Genomic DNA, 20,554 nt, shown 5'->3' with positions numbered 1-20,554 from the left:
GAACAGCCAATCAGCAACTGCCTCCACCAAGGCGGACCGCAGCCTTCACTATATAATGAGGTGGAATTGTGAGCTTCGCAGTCATCGACGTCAGTTGTAACCCTTGAAAATGTTATACGCAGTCTTTAGTGATATGTCGGCAGCATCATATGCTCCTGGACTAAGGCCTACAAACCCGGAAAATGCAAACATGATTTAAAGTAATTACTGTTATCCATTGAAGCTGTTATAGCAATATTTTGAAAGCTACAGTAACAGGTACTGCCCACAAATTATGTGAATAAATGAGAAAGAAATCTACTTTATAGGTTGTAACCCTTTGCTTGTGCTAATACATATGGGGTAATGAACTCTCTGTTCCAGCTAGCTGCGTTAATTTGCCTGCAACAGATGAACCAACAGTAGAAAGAGTATGTCGTGGTCTACGGGCGGAGCAGCAACTCGTCACTCTTTTTTCGGAAAACCCTGTTCCAGTCAACTGTCGGTCCAGTTTGGAAGGAGTTTGGCAGTTTGCTTATCAGGTAACATGAATTTCGAAGTGCTTCATCCACTATTTGTCACACGAGTTTTGTAGTCACCATTAATTCAGAGACCCTTTGTACCTGCTTAACTATAAGATTTATTATAATTCCATTCCTTATATGTATTTTATTGCAGAATCGTTTTCGTTTTACTGGAGAATGTAACCACCCAGATGCTCAGATAAGATCTTGTCAGACTGCTGGTACACAATTCTTGATTACAAATCAGAAGTTTAACATTACCTACAAAAAATGTGCAGGCATGACTGGAACATTTGATGGAGGTTTGTAGACAATAGCATAAATTTTTTCATTGAGAAGATATTCTTCATCCTTTCTGTTGGAAATTTTCATTGACTAAAATAATGATACAATGAAATCGTCTTCCTTTGGCATTTCTGCTAATCTATAAACAAGTATATTTTTAACTTACAAGTAACATTTAGGTACTATATTCTTTCTTAGGATATGCATTATGTTGTTTTCATTTGTTTTTCAGTCGTTGAATTCAGCTGTCTTGGGGACTGGTTTGTTGATAAGAATCACTTCTTTGCCGTAGTTAACACGAAAGAGTCACGTAAAGATGAAAAATACCGTTGTTTCTTGAGGAATAGAGATGACGATTTGTATATTGGTGTATCAATAACTGCTGAATGTAACACACTAAAAACAGTGGAAAAGAGTCCTGAGAGAATGCGTGTTAATCCAGGTAAGCGTCAATAATTCTGTCATTAATTTGGTTGGGGGGAAAAGAACTCCTGGCTTATTGAAAACTTGTAATATCCTTGCCATGTACATACCCGCCAACTTTCCTAATTTAGGCGGGAGACTCCCGATTTTCGACAGTTTTTCCCGCCTCCCGATTATTCTATTTTGTTTTCAAATCCTGCCATTTCAGCTTTGTACGCCAGTGGCCGGAAGTCTTTCGCACATTGGCCACATTCAAATGCAATATCGTCGTTTATTAATACGAGAAATGCGCACGAATGTGCGATGTTTGAAACCTGTATATCACAACGTGTATATCGATTGTCAGTCTCTCGTTCTCGTGTGCTATGTTCGTGTTCATTCACATCAGTCTAGTCTATTCTAGAGACTAGTCGCTTGATTTGGAGTTTTTATGTAATTTAGCGACAGAGTTTCAAAGATAGTGACTAGTGAATTTTCTAGAGATTTTAGGAGGTATTTGAAGACAACTCTGGCGAATTTTAATTTATTATTCGATAAAAATAGCATTGCGCTTCGCATAATCGCGCGGGCACGTGATGCAATATATTAATTCATGCATTTGCTAAGTAATGGCTGATTCACACATGTGAAGCATGAGTTCATACTATTTTCGGAAGGCTTATCAGAGTTTGATCATCTCACTCACATACTTACTGTGCAGGAATAGAGATGTGTAATTTTTAGCCTTGTAGCCTTGTATAGCAACAGTCGGGTTTGGAGACAATAAGTGTTATATACGATGGTACTTCTGTATTGCACAAGACACATAGAATAAGCAGTTTTAACCAGTTGTATCTCCCGCGTGTGACTGTGGAGCTGCACGACAAACCATACATCATATTGTCAGAGAGTGTGAAACGCGGGCATACACAGGCAGCAAAGTGGATTTCCTGATGGCAACTCCAGAAGCAATACAGTGGATCAGTGATCTTGACGTTCAGTTGTAGGGAGCCTTTTCTTGTTCATTGTTTTCTTGTTATGTAAATATGTATATAATTTATATCTAAACTCAATTTGATTGTACGGGCCATACGCTAAATAAATAAATAAATCCTGATTTTCAGATTAAAATCTCCCGATTTTTGGTTTTGTAAAGTTGGCAGGTATGCATATAATACATAAGGCTGGATATGGAAAGTATAGAGAAGTGTAGTAAGAGTATGAAAGACACATGGTAGATTAGTAGTTGAGAACGCTGAAATTTCAGTCCAGATTGAACTTACCAAGCGTCAAAGTGCCTACACTGTGACAACTTTTGTACTCTTATGTTGTCAAAACATTCTTTTGTACCTTGTGATCTATTTATGCAGGTTAAGCAGATCTGCTCCATCCTTGAAGACCTCTCCTCCTATCTGCAGAAACTTCCTAAGGCCCTCAGTGTGATGGGCTACCAAATTGGACCTGTATACTGTCATGTTTTCTATGCCATCCATGTCTAATCTACTCCTACCAACTACTTCTCATCATATGATTCATCTGTCCCACAGTAGTCTTAGACATCTCAAAATGAGCATTATTTTCCATCAGGGGCTCTGTATCACCACCCTCTCCCCCTCTTCCTCCTCCTAACCAAGAACCTTATGCGGAGCTGCTGTTCTGTAAATTTTAGCTCTTCCTATTTCAAAGGTATTTTAATATCCCAACAACTCTACCAACCTCCACCATCCCATGGTTACTTGAATTTTGATGGATATAAAGAAATAAAACAACATAGATTCATCAATGAGGTAAAGAAGCCGGAGAGATGGTAGAGCACTAAAAATGAGTGTAACTGCAAGTAAGATTGTTCAAATTACTTTGATTATTTGCCCTTCAAGTAGATAACGATGTGTAAATTTATTAAATATTAAACTTCCTATAATATAAGCTACTAGAATGGTAATTATGACCGTATTTATGGAAATAATCCCTGCGAATAATGAGGCACAAAATTGGGGTGCAGGTTTTATTTGCATCAGGTTGGCAACACGCTCCTTGCTCACCTAGTTTTTATTTTAGGTGTACAGTTTTGCTTCGTGTAACCGCAGATGGAATAAAACTGTCCCCATATGTCATTCAGACTTTTAATTCTAAACTGCCTTCACATTTAAAAAAATAGTGTTTTACAGTGTAAGTTAAATTTAAAATTGCTCTGCGTCACGATAGAACGTGTCTTCCGGAACGTGCAGGGGTAGCTTTCCTCACTTACACTCACTTCGGTGTGCCTATAATTTGTTTCATAGTTTCATAGTTCATCTGTAATTGGGACATCCTGTAGGTGATAAATGAATATATTCTATTCTAAGTTTGAGTGAAATCGTAATTCTTTCGTATTCGGTGTTTTAAGAAACGCCACAATATCACGTAGTAGGCAGTGTGCGGTGAAGCAGAATCCACGAACACTGGCGATGCCAACAGTTGGTGAAAAAGTGTGGCTTATAATTATAATTAAATCATACGCTCCGAACAATATTGTCAATGCCAATGAAACTGCACTTTTTTTAAACTGCCGAGTCCAGACGGACTTATGGTTTTAACTTTTTCCGGTCCAACGTCGAGGTGACCTCGACATCATGGTTTATTGTAACTGGTCCAACGTCGAGGTCACCTCGACATTATGTTTCGTTCTGTTTAAGAATTTATTTATTGAAGTTCTTTGACCTGATTGAGGTCGATTGATATCCCTGTTGTTTCTAGAGCAATTTTTGTGCACAAAGGAAGCCGTTCTTTTATCTCCATGGAAATAATACGATATATATGTAGCCGTGTATCGTCGTGGTTATCCGCGGCGTGTCAGCTGTGTTTTGTTTACATTGAGTAGTGTGCACATATGTTGTACTAGGCGTGTTTATCTGTGAATGCGAATTGTCTCAGTTGAATTTGTTAACAAAAGCAGCAAATAAGAATGAAGGAGAAATATGTATGCTCGTTTATTTAGACAGCAATGAAGATTATTATTTATTTGAATTAGACAAAGAGTTTAGAGAACTGTCAAATAAAGATGAAGGTGTAGTGAACTCCAGCATTCCAAGTGAAATTTCAGCGACAGGACCTGTGCGTAAAAAAGCACAGAATGATCCGGGACCATCATATGCTGCTTCTGAAGATTCAGAAGAAGAAGTTCCAGTGTCTGCTACAAAAACAAGAGGACGCACGAAGGTAATGGGCCGGTGTGGAGGAGGGGATACGGCACACGGCAATGATGACGCTTCTCAGATCAGTGTTGATCATTTGAGTAACAGTGATGCTGAAAATACTTTCGCACATACAGATGGAATGCAAACGACAATAGTGTTTACCAGAATATAACATTTCATGATAGTGAGCCTCCTAGACTAAGTTATTCATCAGGTCAGGAAACTAAGAGTACCGCAGGTTCCTCTTAACTGCATCACTCCACTTCAATTTTTTATGTTATTTTTCACTCCTGCCCTGATGACTTTTGTGTAAACCTTAAGTAACTCACTAGACTCATATTTATGTGATATAATAATCATAATAATATTATAATTATAGTCACTAATAAAATAACTGAGTTTAATCTGACTAGGTAAAAATGTGCAAAATTAATTTGGACCAGACTGTTATAACATGTGACAGAAAATTGGACTGCAAAGGGTTGAAGGATATAGGGTCAATGTACTGTACTGTGTTACAATGCAGATGAAAGCGAAAGACTTCCTCCCTTCGTCATAGGAAAGTGCGATAAGCCACAATGTTTTAAGGGCATTGGGTACTTTCTGTGCAAGTGAAAGGCATCTAAAATGCATAATCCATACAGTACAGTAATCCAATGAATGAAGTACTTACACAATGGAGTCAGCATAGACTTTTCCTCGTCTTTGAATTTTTTCTTTAGTTGCGTGAGGTTATGTTTGCCAGTGAGTTATCCAAGTTCATTATTTGAATACTCTAAATGCACCTTGTTCGATACATTTTGGAAATAGTTTTTCCCATGACATTGTAAAAGTTTAAGCTGTGAATCAATGTTAATTGCATGCAGTGACTTAAGAATATTTTGTGACGCAACAAGAGTTGGCATTTCTGAATTACGAGTTGGCGGTTAATTCGAAATCACGTAATAACGTGGTTTTACTGTATCGCAAAACTAACATCCAAGTCAGTGTGTCTGTTTCAAGTGTTTACATTGCACGAAAAGAATTAAGTTATTCACCACTGGTTGTGTTACTGTCTGAATAAAAAGAGATCGTTTGTGAGAAGTGTTTTAGACATGGAGTGTAAAAACTTTGTAATTTAGATAGGATTCTAGTGATGCATGAGACAATGAATCTTTCTATCTACAGGAATCAAGCTTATTTCAAGTTCGGATTAATAAAATATCGGTCAGGCCTATTTGCTAGTTTTCATGGCATTTTATAGCAGTGATAATCTATTTTTATCATCTCAGGCAAAGTAGCTATATCCGTAAATTTACATGTTCATATTTGCATAACGATCACATGGACCTCGTGGAGTGATATGAAGAGTTTGTTTATGACTATGTTACTCTAGCAATGGAAAACATTTTAGTTCATTTATTTTTTTTTCAAAATGAGCCTTCCTAAAATGAGGATGCGGGGATTATTCGCATAAATACGGTAATAGAATAAAAAGTATATGATCATGGAAAAAAATTAGTTCTATTAAAGGAGAGGCACTATTTTGTAAGTTTAAATTCGATCAGGTTGCCATGTTCTAATAAAAGGATAAACTTTGTATGTAGAGCTTAAATCTACTGCACTATTCTGCCATATTAGAAGTTAGTTAATATAGTCAATTCGGAGTATGAATGTTCAGCCGGAGGTTGAGATTGATATAATTCTAGTGAACTTACTATATTTATAGGGAATAATACAGTTCGATTTGAAATCATACTTTTTCAAATAATGAAAATGAGGAAAATAATTCCAATAAATGAAATAGTTGACCCTAGTCTTGAAACAATATTTCAAGAGGTATAACTATCCGGGTAGTCGGAATAGCGACGTGGTATACCTGCCAGTCCTAAGAAGTGTTGGGGAAAGAATGTCAAGTTTATCCCTACAAATATAGTTGTAAATTGAAGTTTTAATCATTTAGGGTTCAATGTTAACCCTGTAAATAAAGGATATCATTGCATAAATCTGGCTATAATTGCAAATACTGCCCCCATAGATAGTACATAGTGGAAGTGAGCAACAACATAATATGTATCACCTCACCGCAGTGAAGCCTGCAATATGAAAGAACAGTGACTGTTCAGCAATGTAATGAGTCCTGTATTCTGTGTAAGAATCACTTCCTCATCTTTATCCATATGTACCAGCACCACTTTAGATACCTCCAATAACATAATTGCCACCCCAACTCTGTCACGTGCCCAATTTTGCAATGCTGCTTTTAACCAGTGGTTTTCCTGCTTTCATTACTTTTCTCTGCCTCTTTAACTGTTCTGAAAGACTCTGAATTTACACTCCAATCCACACTCATGTTCAGAGCGAACCTATCATCTCCGAACTGCTTGTAAATTTATGGCGTAACTCTATACTGGACACTCCTTGTTTGTTGACTGATGAATACTATGCCATTATCATTTACTTCAGTACTCCTTTCACATCTTACATCCCCCTAAAGCAACAGTCTTTTTTAACAAGCTTGAAATGCCTTTTAATTCTCAGAATTAGACCTCTATTGTAACACAAATCTTAAAGAACCCCCTTTGGTTGCTTTATCATCAGCCTACTCTTGTTATACAGGTGTAGTAGTTGTATGGTTTGAGAGTTGAAAATATCACTGCCTTCTGGATAAATTAAAGACAATTGACTGTCAAACTCATCACTGCCTCCTGAATACTATTTTGAATTAGTTCTGAAGGAGAATAATAGCTAGAGAAACAAGTGTCAAGAAACAGCGGTTTCGAAACCAAGGATTAGCAAAGAGCAAAGAGTTTTACCATGGTTTCATAATGTGTGATATTTACCGAGAATGGTGCACCTGGGCATCACTCTCACTAGGCCACTGATATATCGATTATCACTATTGTTCTCCACAACCGCCAGTAGGAATACATGTAACGTTCCAAACATTTTGAGTAATTCTGCTCATCAGTAGGAGGGCACGTAAACATATCCCAATTAATAATTTGTAAAATGAGATCTTTCCTTGCGGCAGGACTTCAAAATCCTACCGCTTTTTCAAAGAAATAGTTAAATCAAGAAAGCATAAGTTCAAGGAAATTTTTACGTTAATTATACAAACTTGCAGCATGGACTTACCATATTTTCTTGCATAATTATCACCCTTGCATAATTTACGCATCCCAGTATTTTTCTCCAAAGTGGAAAAAAAGAAATGTTCGCGTATTTGACGCACCCACTTCTTTGAGCATCCAGCACGCAGCTCCGGATGCATTTTGAAATAAATGTCAATTACAAAGGTAGCAGCCTTCCTATTGCAAAACCGGGCATTCCAAATACCGGGCCACGTGCTCTTATCAGCCAGTAGGAAATACCATTGCACTAGTTCAGGGAGAGAATCAGCCCAGAGGTGACTAGTGACGCTCTATTGCAGTCTGGTACAGACTTATTTTATGAGTGTTTCGGGTACGGGGCATGCATTTTCTATGACCTCAGAATTGTTTGTTAGTCCACAGTGAGCAAGTATTTGAGTAATACTGCATCATATAAACTCGCGGTGATCAGTTTTGCTGAAACATACGGGAATAGGGCAGTGGGTCACAAATATTCAGTGTCCGAATGCAACATGCGCTACCGCGGTAACAGAGAAGTGCACTTAGCGACCAACAAGTCTTGCAAAGCATTTTCTGGCAGCAAGTTTCCGAAAGTAGGGGAGGATCTGCTTAAATATTATTTTGTTATGCAACAAAATTTTAAAGGATGAGAAATAGCTGCTGCACATGGAATCAGTGTCTCAGATTTGAAGGTTAACCGAGGCTTGATGATTAATTTTATGAAGAGAAGGTCTTCGACAAAGAACAACATTATGCCACGAAATGCCGAATGATTTCAACCAAAAAGTAATTGATTTTCGTCACTTTGTGATTGAGAAGCATAAAGTGAAGGAATATTTGCTCTTCCAAATAGGAACTACAGGTCAGACGCCAGTCAGTTTCCATATACCATAAAGTGGAACAGTCGATAAGAAAGGGATATCGAGTGTTATCGTACTCACTACCAGAAGCGAAAAAGAATGATGGGCTGCAATGCTTGCTGTATAGAGATGGGAGTTACATATCGTAACATGATACTGTATCCTATACCATCGGTGTAAGCTGTTCCAGAAATATTATGTTCCTCCGGAGACCCTAATACAAAAGTAACTGTCTGAGCGAAACCAAGGGGAGGGTAGGAGGTTCTGATTTACTAATTGATATTAGGAAGTATTGCAGTGTAACAGTTGAGAGGCAGTACTGATATTCCTACCCTGTTAGTTGCTGGCCAGATACAGATATTCTGTAGTTATTCAAAGTGCTTTTGTATTAGGCTTACAGGTGGTGACACATAGAGAAACGTAGTTCCTCGAAATGGTTATGCGTGGTCTTCCCACTTTGCATCTTGTGTTTCATGCCCTATTGTGGACAGAGAGCTAAAGACTCGCTGTGATTGATGTGGACAAAAACTCAATTACAGGGAAACAGTTTCTTAGGAATGTGTTGTAAGAAGGTACAAAATAATAATAATAATAATAATAATAATAATAGTAATAATGATAATGATAATTTTAAATATTCAACTGGTTAATGTAGTTCTCATTAATTTGCATGGTACTCAAGTTTCAGCTCCTGAAAAGCTATCGTAAGTGCCATCACGTGTATCTGTCCTTCCTGAAACTTCGTCATCGACTGCAACCTGCAAGGCAGTGCAGCAACAGCTGTTATAATAATTTTCACCAGTACAAAGGAAAAAGAGGAATATACAGAATAAGATGCTGGGAAAGCCAAGTACACAGTTGTTTACAGCATATTCCCAACCTTCATCCTATGACGGAAGACAAAGATTTTGGAGACTTTTATACTGGATTTCTAGAGCGAGTTGGCTACACAGTTTGCGTCATGTAGCTGTTAGCTTGTATTCGGGAGATGGTGGGTTCTAACCTCACTGTTGACAGCTCTAAAGATGGTTTCCGCTGGTTTCCCATGTATACACCAAGAAAATGCTGGGACTGTTCCTCAATTGAGAACGTGGTCGCTTGCGTCGTAGTCCTGTCCTACCCTATCCCATCATCAGTACGACGTGAAAAGGACAAAAAAGGAAAAGAGTTCTGGATTAAACTCTACTTACGTCTTGGCTGATAGAAGGACTGTTTCCTCATCTCTTATTACGGGGGCAGCATCTGAAGTATATATGACACTCATTCATCAACATATTTTACAATTTTGGGTCCGAGTACATGTATCTGTTTAAATAAAGATCCTTGGGCATCTAGGAATACATAGAGATACCTAGCAATAACAGCGATTTTTACAAATGAAGGTTTTAAAGTATTCGTTTTCAGAGTGTATATGGCCCATTATAAACATTTTCTACGAATAGTCAAGAATGTGAGTAACGAGCTGGCGAAAGGGAGAGTGGGAGAGAAGAATGCGAGATGAAGAAATAGTATTGCTATTTATAAGTACTTACTAAGGTGCGGTTAGGGGCTGCAAGAGGCAGCAGGTATAGTGAATGTTCCTCCCAAAAGTTGACCTGCAACTTGTATTATATTACTTTTATATCATAATACTCCAACCTAATACTACACTGCAACGCCATTTCAATGGATACACAGGAACATGATATTGGAAAGTACCTGTTTGTCCCATCCCTATTGCTGTAACAGGTGATGGCAGAAAGCTTGCACCTTATGTTGTTCTAAAACTAAAAACAATGCCTAAAGTAACATTTCCGCAAGGGATTCGCATTCGTATCCAAGAAGAAGGGTGTATGGACACGTCACTCGTACAAGATTGGGTATGAATGATTTGGGGAAATATAGCAGAGGTCCCTCCTTCAATGCCCGGCCCTTCTCGTGTTGGACAGGTTTTTTTTTTTTTTTTTTTTTTGCCGGTATGTCATCATTATATGAATTGTACTTTTATTATATGTTTTTTCACGAGAGTTTAATCCTGATGTAAACAAGGTATGTCCACGTCTCCACCAAAGAAAGAGTTGTGATTCGCTGAGCGTGTAGTATCGACTTCCGCCCCGTCAACGTCTCGTATTCGGACGTACAGTGCTGCGCATATGACCAAAAATAGACGAGGAACAGTTTTTGAGCTGTGTGAAACTAAACGGAGAGGTTTGAACGGAGATCTACTGCGGAAGATTAGGGCGTACGTTATATATATTTATTTATTTATTTTATTTATTTATATTAAAGAAAGCTATCGTAGGCTAGAGCACAAGATTACACACGTAGGAAGGTTTATCTTAGGACAGCTGTTTGAAATGTCCACCCGGTAGACTGTAACCTAGTATAATACTTTTGAGTTGAAATGTATATCTCTTATCTTCTAGAGTTCCTATCCTGATAGAGCATATAGCATGATTGGACATGTCAGACAGAACTGTTAATAATTCTGTAACAACGTCTATCGAAAAGAAACAACTCAAAGAGACAAGAAACACAGGCAGTTGCGGTCTTAACAAAGTAAGAAGTCCATACATACTGTATATGCTTACCTTTCTTAGTCATCCTGCAGGGGCTTAATTCCTTCCATATCACACGATGTATCCCTCCATTCTCAAGATGTCACTGTCTGATGAGTCGCTGCTACTCTGGCCGCTATCAGTGATGATAAATCTCTCGATAACTTCATCTGTTAGGCCGTCTAGCTCCCACATTTGGTCTTCTTCTTTCGTTGCATTTCTAATGCAGTCCTTCCAGTTATCTGCTGTCACATTTTCAAGGGCTGTGCAAAGTAGAGCTTGTTCGCCTTGTAGCTTGAAGGTCGTGTTGTTTCTCACAACGTAACATGACTCCATATCTGTTCAATGGGATTGAGAGTGCAATGGTAGGGTGTAAGTCGTACAACACAGTGGCCCGTTTTCTGTGCTCTTTCGTCGCAAATGTATTTTTCATACGGGTCTCGCACGGATCTCACCTGTTCAAGGAGTTCTGCTTTGACCATATCAGCCTTGTATTCTATTTGGTGACTGTCGAGCCAAGCAATGATTGGGCTTTCCGCATTGCCATTGTAGGGATTCATTCCACTTTCACAGAATGGTAAGATGCATTGTCCATTACAGTCACGCTCTCGGGTTCGAGTATCAGTAGGATGCAGATTAGATGTAAGGCTTTTCAGGCGTACATCTGATCTGTTTTTGACATGCTCTATTGGGAAAAATATCTAATTCCCTCCATGGGAACTTGGAATTCCATTTCAGTAGGATGAACGAAACCCATGAAAAAAGGACGTCACCTGTCAATTCTTCACGATACTCTCGTGTCATTTTAGATTCAAACCTGAGAGCTCCACCTTCCACAAAACCAGAGTCACTACCTATATGAACAATGATAAGCCTTCTACTTTTCCCAGTCGGCTGTTTCAGGCCAGTTGAAAGTCCAGAAACAAAGGCCTGTTTCTTGGATTTAACAGTGAAATCAACCCATACTTTCGAAGTTACATGTCCTTCGTTAAGTCAGGTTTCATCCAAGTAATAAATTTTGCGACCTTCTGCATGATATCTCCTAATTTCACGCAAATACTTCTGTCTCCACAATACAATATCCTCCCTATCCATTAACACAGGTTTACGTCTACGTCCTCTTTTAACAAACTGGAACCCTATATCCTTTAAAAGTCTGTACAATGTAGTTAAACTGAAGGTGGGTAACGTTTTATCTTTATTCACACTGTCTAATACTTTGCGTAAAATAGGTGGTTCATTCTTAAAAAAGAATTCATGAATTTTCTTTCTAATACCACTTTTGACGATATCGTCGTATTTCTTGACTCTTTGAGGTCGTTTACATTCCTTTCCTGCCGTTGTTAATTTCTCTGTCTTTCTAAACTGTGTCCGCATGTTGTGAACTGATCTAGCCGACACACCACACAACTCTGCACTTAATTTCTCCACCTCTTTTACGGCTAAACCTGGATTCTGTTCACTTATTTTATTACTTCTGAGCGGTTTTCTTCTTTTGTGCTTCACTACACTTGATGGTCCTACCTCTTGCTCCATTTCTCTCACTATGAATACTGACACTGACTGCTGCTGCAAGATGCAACACCTTATCTCCGTGCTGTACAGCTTGGGACTTTTCCTCACTACGAGAAGACTTCCTATATTTCACCACGCCTTGTGCCTTCATTTATTATTTAATCACTGTTTTATTTTTTTAAAACCATATATATATATATACATACACCAGTATATATGACAACCATATTTTAATTTGATTATGTACTCTTTCAGTCTCTGTAAATATTATAAACTATAAAATTAATGCGATGTACTACTTTTCTTCGAGCTTGCATACTGTCGAGTGAGTGCGATGGTTGCTTCTCCAATCAACTACGTATATGTCCACGTGCAAAGCCAAGGTGCTCCGCTTATTTGTTTACTTCAGGATTAAACTCTTGTGAAAAATCTTATAGTACTGTACATGCTTATTTCACTTCAGTTCATAATATTGTAAGCTTGTGATGGGAAGAATATTTTCCAGTGTCAGTACTTCAAACCCACGTGTCCAACTTACCTGATATACCCTCTTTGGCTTTTCAGAAGAAATCTCACACCAGAATTTTATGCCAAATAGCTAGTAAACCAAATTAAAATAATGACTTATTCCACCTTTTCAATACAAATGAAATAGCGTTTATTTAATAAACATTTAATGAGACTAGTTTCAACCTATTTAAAGGTCATCTTAGCCATATCGCGTGTAGTACAAGGTATTTGCAACACAGCGGTTTTAAAGAAGGTCTTAAAACACATCTCTCCTCAACAACCATTTTAATGTAACTTTCATGTATTCTTTTCTCACTGAGTAATGTGTTACTTGCAGGTCCCTATCCTCCTTGTGAATTCTTTCAAATGTGCTACTTGTGAAAAACTGACAATATTAATTAAAAATTGCTGTATTAATAAAGAATCTCTGATATGTTGAACTGACATTCAGTAGTATCATTTTATATCAATACGTTTTGAGTATCATTGGTCCAAAATATCAAGAATTATCTCTTATATATGTTATTATTCTCTGTTAAATTCTTGTTATGTAATATAAGTCCATTTTTTATAAGTGCTTCTAATATTGTTAAATTTTCTTTTCTTATTTATTCTTTGGCTACAGTGAAGGCTGAGGTTGTAGAACCTGGTTGCCGATTACCACAGAACTTTTCTGGAGACTGGATTAATACTGCCAACATTGATGCTGATATCTTCATTAATGAGACCCATATTATAGAAACATGGTATCCTGATGAAGGTCGTTTCCGCAAAACCATATATGTCTGCCGAGAACAGCGTGATACCCGCTATATGATGGCTCGACTTACTGTGGATGGATGGTGAGTTGGTAATGTTCACTATGTATTTTACCAGAAAGAAAAGTTATGTGTGATGATGGATACAGTAAACAAACTTCCAAGTGAATTAGTCAGAAAGGAGAAAAATTACGGAGATTTAACTGAACAATGATAAACTGTCGTGGAAACATTCATAATGCCAATATTAAAGGGAACAAGGTTGATCAGGATTATTTATCATTAACAATGAATGACAACAATTCACTACAGTTTTTATTGTAGATCAGTGGTAGTGCACTGGCCTACTTTCCAAGATTGCGGTTCAGACCTAACAAAAATTATAGGATGTTTGGAGTGAAAAGAAAATTCTTTCGCCATTCCATGATGTCGACATGTAAAAGATCAATTGTAATTGAGAGAGTTCCCATTTGTCATTACATTTATTTTCTTTGTGCCTTATCACGAAAAAAAACAATTAGTCGAGCACAAGTTTCGACCCTCTTTACGGGACATCTTCAGCTTGGACTATGAACTATATCTAAAAAAAATCATTAGACAAATTTAAAATATAAAGTGGAAAAATTTTAAAAAGTTCCTAAAACATTCGTGTGTCACTTTTTTTTCTTCTCCTCCTCTTCATGGTAAAATACTATATTGTGGTATTTTAATGCCTTAAATTATGATTTGTGGTTAAAAATCTTCAATAAGCCATCTGGTTGTGTTTTTGATGTAGATATTAAAAAGAGATTTTTTTAACCTGTTTGGGGAAACTCCTCTCGACTGCAATTTGAGTGCAATACAGAAGTATGCTCTTGAGTCTGCCAATGTGGCTTGTTAATTTATGTTATTGGGAGTCTAAAAAGGTAAGGAGAAAATAATTATTTTAGTGTGAAGTTGTTATCTTTTAAATATCTTCTAATAATATGTTTGTTTTTTGTCATTTCATTTATATTAAAGTTAGGATTTTATTTTGATCTATTTCTATGTAGATTGTTTCTAAAATGTTCATTAGGACGCCATTTTTTACTGTACGTAAAATTGTTAGATCTTGTTTTGTAGTCAAGGTATGTTGAAAATTGCTCATATGTACTCTGTTATATTTTTGGCATTTGTGTGTTCTTGGTAATACATTAGAAAATTTCTTCCAGTTTGTTCGATATATGTTGTTTTACATTGAGAACATTTGAGCTTGTAGATCCCTGAGTTTGTATATCTATTGTTATAATGTGTAATGCTGTGATGATTGTATCTTACAGTAATTGACTGCTAGTGTTATTTGTACGGAGTGCTATTTTAAAATTGTGTTTCTTCTTCAAATATTAGTTATTTGGAAAATATTGTCGTTATTAAAGGTAAAGGTGGCCAAATTGTTTTATAAGTTGTTTGAGGTTTATTTTTTATTTTGTTAATTATTTTATCGATGTAATCATTAGTGTATCCATTACTAGTTGCTATTTTGTAAACCGGGCGAGTTGGCTGTGCGGTTAGGAGCACGCAGCTGTGAGCTTGCATCCGGGAGATAGTGGGTTCGAATCCCACTGTCGGCAGCCATGAAGATGCTTTTCCGTGATTTCCCATTTTCACACCCGGCAAATGGTGGGGCTGTACTTAATTAAGGCCATGGCCGTTTCCTTCCCATTCCTAGGGTTTTCCTATCCCATCCTCGCCATAAGACCTATCTGTGTCGGTGCAACTTAAAGCAAATAGCAAAAAGTAGCTATTTTGTAAATAATGTTCATATCTTTACTTGGATCTTCTTGTGGCAAAGGGATATTGTAGGCTGTAATATTAATCATACTGTACAATGTGGCTTTTTTTTAAATCTCTGTGTGGTATGATGTTAAGGCTTTGGGTCAGTTTCCTGTTGATTTTATAAGATAAGTATTCATTTTTTCCTGTCACTGTAAGGTGTAGCTAATTTAGTTTAAGATTGTTTTCAGCTTCCAATGTAAATTTTATATGCAAGTCATTTAATTGAACTAAAATTGTGGAACTGTTATTAATTTTGTGTTCTGCTGTGCAGTTAGGGGCGCGCAGCTGTGAGTTTGCATCCGGGTGATAGTGGGTTCGAACCCTCACTCCTAGCCCTTTCCTGTCCCGTTGTCGCCATAAGACCTATCTGTATCGGTGCGACGTAAAGCCAGTTGCAGAAAGAAAACATCGTAATTTGAGATTTTTGGTAGCATTACAGAATTTTATATGCGAGGACACCCGAACAATGTTACAAAGTGTGGTGGGGCACTATCTTACTGCCACCACAGTTCATCAAAGTTCTGTCTCCACTGAAGTTATGGGATGTCTTTTCCCCTCAGAAACGTTAGGTAGGTTTTCCCCATGATGCCACTTTCAAGGAAGAATGGGACAATCAGTCTTTCGTACATCACACCGTCACTCTCATGGGTTGGAAATCATATTCAATGGCACAGGGAACTCTTCTGGCAACGTTTATATCGAGCAGACTTCGTGAACGATATGTATTCACATTAAGGAGCTTAATAGGTGTATCAGACTTAACCAAACTGATAAATCAGCTGTTGTTGATCATGCTTTAACACCTGGTCATGATATCATGCTCCAAGGAGTGGATGTGCTTGCCCATATAGAACAATATCGCCCCAGAATCATTACTATTATTAAAAGGGACTTTATTGTGGCAAAGTTAGGGTTCCTCGTCCTTTCTTACACTTAACCACACCGGACGAGTTGACCATGTGGTCGGGAGCGTGCAGCTGTCAGCTCGCATCTGGGAGATAGTGGGTTCGAACCCCATTGTCGGCAGCCCTGAAGATGGTTTTCCGTGGTTTCCCATTTTCACACCAGGCAAATGCTGGGACTGTACTTTAATTAAGGCCACGGCCACTTCCCATTCCTAGGCCTCTGCTGTCCAATTGCCGCCATAAGACCTATCTGTGTCGGTGCAACATAAAGCAAAAGAAAAAAAAAAAAGCCTCTCACGACAGGCAGCGGATACTGTGGATGTTTTTCTACCCCCCTCCCCCATGAGAGGAAGAGTATTCAGATTTAAAGACAGATATAAAAGAAAAGAAAAGTGTATGACAAATAAAAGCTGTCTATTGCTGTCCATGAGACTACCGACAGTGAGCTTGCTGCAGTTCTCTCACAGAATAATATCTACAATCTTTCTGCATGTCTTGTGCAGTCTGCCCAACCGGAAGTTGTAATTCTTCAGATTGCCTTGATCGTGCGTCTGTCAACATCTGCTCTCTAGCACTGTGAGCACTGGTAGCCTATGCTGTTGGGCAAAGGGCCGAAGTCTAGAACAGAAGAAGAATTCTGAAAAATTCTTTCTTAGTCCACTTCAGTCTGCCTGGTGGCCATGATCGTTAAGGCATTGAAGTATAAATGGTTTGACACTGTAGTCAGCCAGTTCGAGTCCCGTTGGACGAAAAATATTCACCATCAGAATGTTGGCCGGCAGGTTTGGAGAGGTGGTGGTATACAATTTCTAATCACTAGATTGCATGCCAAAAGCCCGGATTAAATTCCAAACTTCTCCGCAGTGCTCATATGGAGTGAGGGCACATGACACTGTTTATAGTGATTCGTCCATTGGATGGGGACGTTAAGCCTTGAGCAGAACCTTTGGTGCTATTTGACAGAAGTAGACTATGTGCCAGCACCAGGTTTCACCCTCTCCCATCCTACCAGCATATATCATGTCATTCATTTCATCTCATTAACTACTCTGATGAGATTGGCGTCAGGAAAGGCATCTGATCATAAAAACCTGCTGTGACAGATTGGTCACACCTCATACCCGACCCCATAGAGAAATGGGACAAGGGTTGGACAAACAGACATACAAACTTTTGGAGTCCACTTCTAGGTCAAAAAAATGAATCTATGTTTCAGCTTTCTAGGTCTTTTAGATCTGGAGATATAGTGATCAGTGAATGGTATTTGGCTTTTATATACAGTGTGTCCGGCTTGAATAATGTATAATAAAATAAAAGTGAAATATCTTGAGCAGTAATAGAGACAATCATTGGTGGTTTGGTTTGGAAATGTTCTTTCTAAACAGCGTTGCTGTTAACTGTCAGATTTCTGGAGCTCTCATATTCGGTTGTTGCCTCACTTGTTTACAAATGAAACACTCTTGTCTGTTATTTAGTTCCTTCTTTATTAGTGCTTCTTGGCAAATTCTTTGTTGTACAATTGTACCAAAATTTAGTAAACACATAATTCACTGTAGAGTGCGGTTTATTTACTTCTCGTCCAATTTGTATAAGGGAATAGCATTTAAGTGCTAGGTTAACGATAATTTGTTGTAAATCATTGCTTAACTCTTTGCCCTTACCCATCGTGTACACAAGGGCACTTGTTGTCTGTACATGTGCCATAGGCCATGCAGTCTGGCGGTATGTGCACAATGTTTATTTACCTTCAGAATTTCCTGGTCATTACCTCGCATGTACAAACAAGACTGTTGCAAGCAAATAGGCCACTACACAACATATTGCCCTCCCATTCATTTACAATTATATACCCAGGCTTTTAGTCACTAACATCCCATAATTAATACCTTGTGCAATAACGTATCCACATCTCATGCATTGATTATATGTATATAGACATTATACAATCATTGTATATCTGCTACGCGGGATGTACAAATATGAATGTTATGAACTGTAGGTAGGGTCGCATTTTCATATGCGCTTAGATCGCCCATCACGCAACTACTCGAAAGACCTGTACCTGGCTGTGGAGGCCACATGCCATTATTGTTGTTTTTATAATAACAATAATATATTTACATAACAAAAATTGTCCAAATACAGTACCCGTATTTTATTATTTTGTTTTCCCCCTATTTTTTATATTGCCCGCATTTATCGTTTTCCCGCATCCGTCGTCATTTTCCCCCTCGCCCGTGAAAAATGATGCATTGAGGTTTTACTGTATAATTTATATATCATACTGAAGATGTCTTGTGAGGGACGAAAAATGTACTTGACTAATTAAGTGGGTTTTTCTTGATCAAGGCAAAAAAGAAAAAAAAATTGAAAGGTGCGAACTCTCTTAATTGTGCTTGAGTATTGTTAGTATGAATTTTTGACAATGAAGTTCTCAAACATAAAAGATTTCTTGTGTATTATTTGATGTTAACCTGACAACATTAAAAAAAATTCGCCCATACTTTGCCCAACAAAATTCATTTCTTTGCTGTCTGGCAGAGTAAAATGGAATGTTGAAATTGACATGTAGACAGCCTAAATGGCATCAAATTAAAATGTCTACACAATGGTAGCTGGGGCCATACCACCATTATTATTATTATTATTATCATTATTATTATTATTATTATTATCATTATTATTATTATTATTATTATTATTATTATTATTATTATTATTATTATTATTATTTGCCCAGTGAACACATCCCTTTTCTTTTAAAAGAAGGAAGCCATACTTTTCAATGTCAACTTGGTTAATGTCACTTAAAAAATTTCAGTCTGTTGAAAACAATATTCAAAACATTTCATACCTGTCAGCAGGCCAAACACAGGTGCTGAAGGTAACAGTCGATAGCAGCTGTGATAAGTGCAGAAAAAATTCCACGAGTTATTAAAGTGACCGTGGAAGACTACTACATTCATTATTTGAATATTTTTTTCTAAAACAGCACATGTTAAAAAACAGAGTTTCGAGATATTTACTTGTGTATTAGACCCCTTTGGTTTTTCGAGACGAAGAAAATAAATTAAAAAATCCCACATACAAGACCCCCCAATGTAATTTGTCATAGAAGAACAACGATTCTGCTTCGAAGTGGGTACAAGCCTTATACAGCTCTGATGACATCACACAAATATGTAAATAGTTTCATCCGTACGACCCACGCAATGAAAACACACGTTGGAGTCATACAGGTACATCTGTGTTTCGTAGTTAAGAAATGTCTGCCTCCGTACCGTAGGCCTACTGCAGCTCTGATGACGTTGCACAAGTAGGTGAATACTGTAGTTTCGTGTCCGACCCGCGCATTGCAAGCTCGCATCAGTCATGTATATATGTCTGCGTTTTGTAGTTGAGAATGTCCGCCAGTGTAATGGTTAGCACAATCAGCTGGCATTCTCGGGAGCCTGAGTTTGATTCCCGGTACTGTATTGCCAGAGATTTACGAATGCCAGAAAGGCTCATTTGCGGTAAAAATGTTACATGCAACTTCCTTCCACTGGGGGCCTGTCTAAAAAATAGCTTCACACCTCGGGATGAGGAAATGAGTTTACTTTATTTAAGAAATATTCACGGTTGTTGCTAGGCCTATTAATATAGGCAGAGGAGATCATTAACAAAGTGATTGTTTAATATGTTGTAACTCAGACCAATATAGGTTTTTTTGGGAGAGAAGTAGGTTTAAAACATGTTAAAAACAACCTAACCTACTGTTCTATCACAATTTTTTTAGTATTTTTATAGTAATTAAGGACTGTCTGGTTTTCAATGAAGGAAATTGAAATATATTCCACAATAACTGGGTCAGTGTATGATAAGTTTTGAAGTAAAGAAAACGCAGGAACTTGTTTTGTGCAATTTCAATATCATTCACTTGTTGCTTTGTATACGGGCTCCAAATTATTACAGAATATCCCAATATCCTCCTTATTAAGGTAACATGTAATTTATTCAGTACTGAGGGCTGGGTAAAAGGTCACGACGTAAAGCCACTAGCAAAAAAAAAAAAGTCTCAAATTTCTTATAAAAACTCCTAGCATTCAGTGTGCATTCTTTGTTATTGTATTGATATGATCGTTGCGCGTTAGCTTACCTTAAAAAATTATACCAGAATAGTAGAACATTTCAAATACTTGTGATGTGAACAAACAGAAAATGGAAGACTGGATATG

The 20,554-nt window shown here is 37.6% G+C and overlaps 1 protein-coding gene across 1 annotated transcript in view; it reads left to right on the top strand.

The window, feature by feature from the left end:
- The window catches only part of udt (protein undicht), a 105,258-nt gene that overhangs the window by 11,445 nt on the left and 73,259 nt on the right, over positions 1–20,554 (top strand). The window contains exons 3-6 of the mRNA XM_067150940.2: positions 364–521; positions 658–805; positions 1,021–1,230; positions 13,506–13,722. Of these exons, the coding sequence (XP_067007041.1) occupies positions 364–521; positions 658–805; positions 1,021–1,230; positions 13,506–13,722 (733 nt within the window). The remainder of the gene's footprint in view (positions 1–363; positions 522–657; positions 806–1,020; positions 1,231–13,505; positions 13,723–20,554) is intronic.

This window comes from Anabrus simplex, chromosome 1 (genome assembly GCF_040414725.1).
Source record: "Anabrus simplex isolate iqAnaSimp1 chromosome 1, ASM4041472v1, whole genome shotgun sequence".
Lineage (NCBI taxonomy): Eukaryota > Metazoa > Arthropoda > Insecta > Orthoptera > Tettigoniidae > Anabrus > Anabrus simplex.
This window is presented reverse-complemented; position numbering and strand designations above follow the sequence as displayed.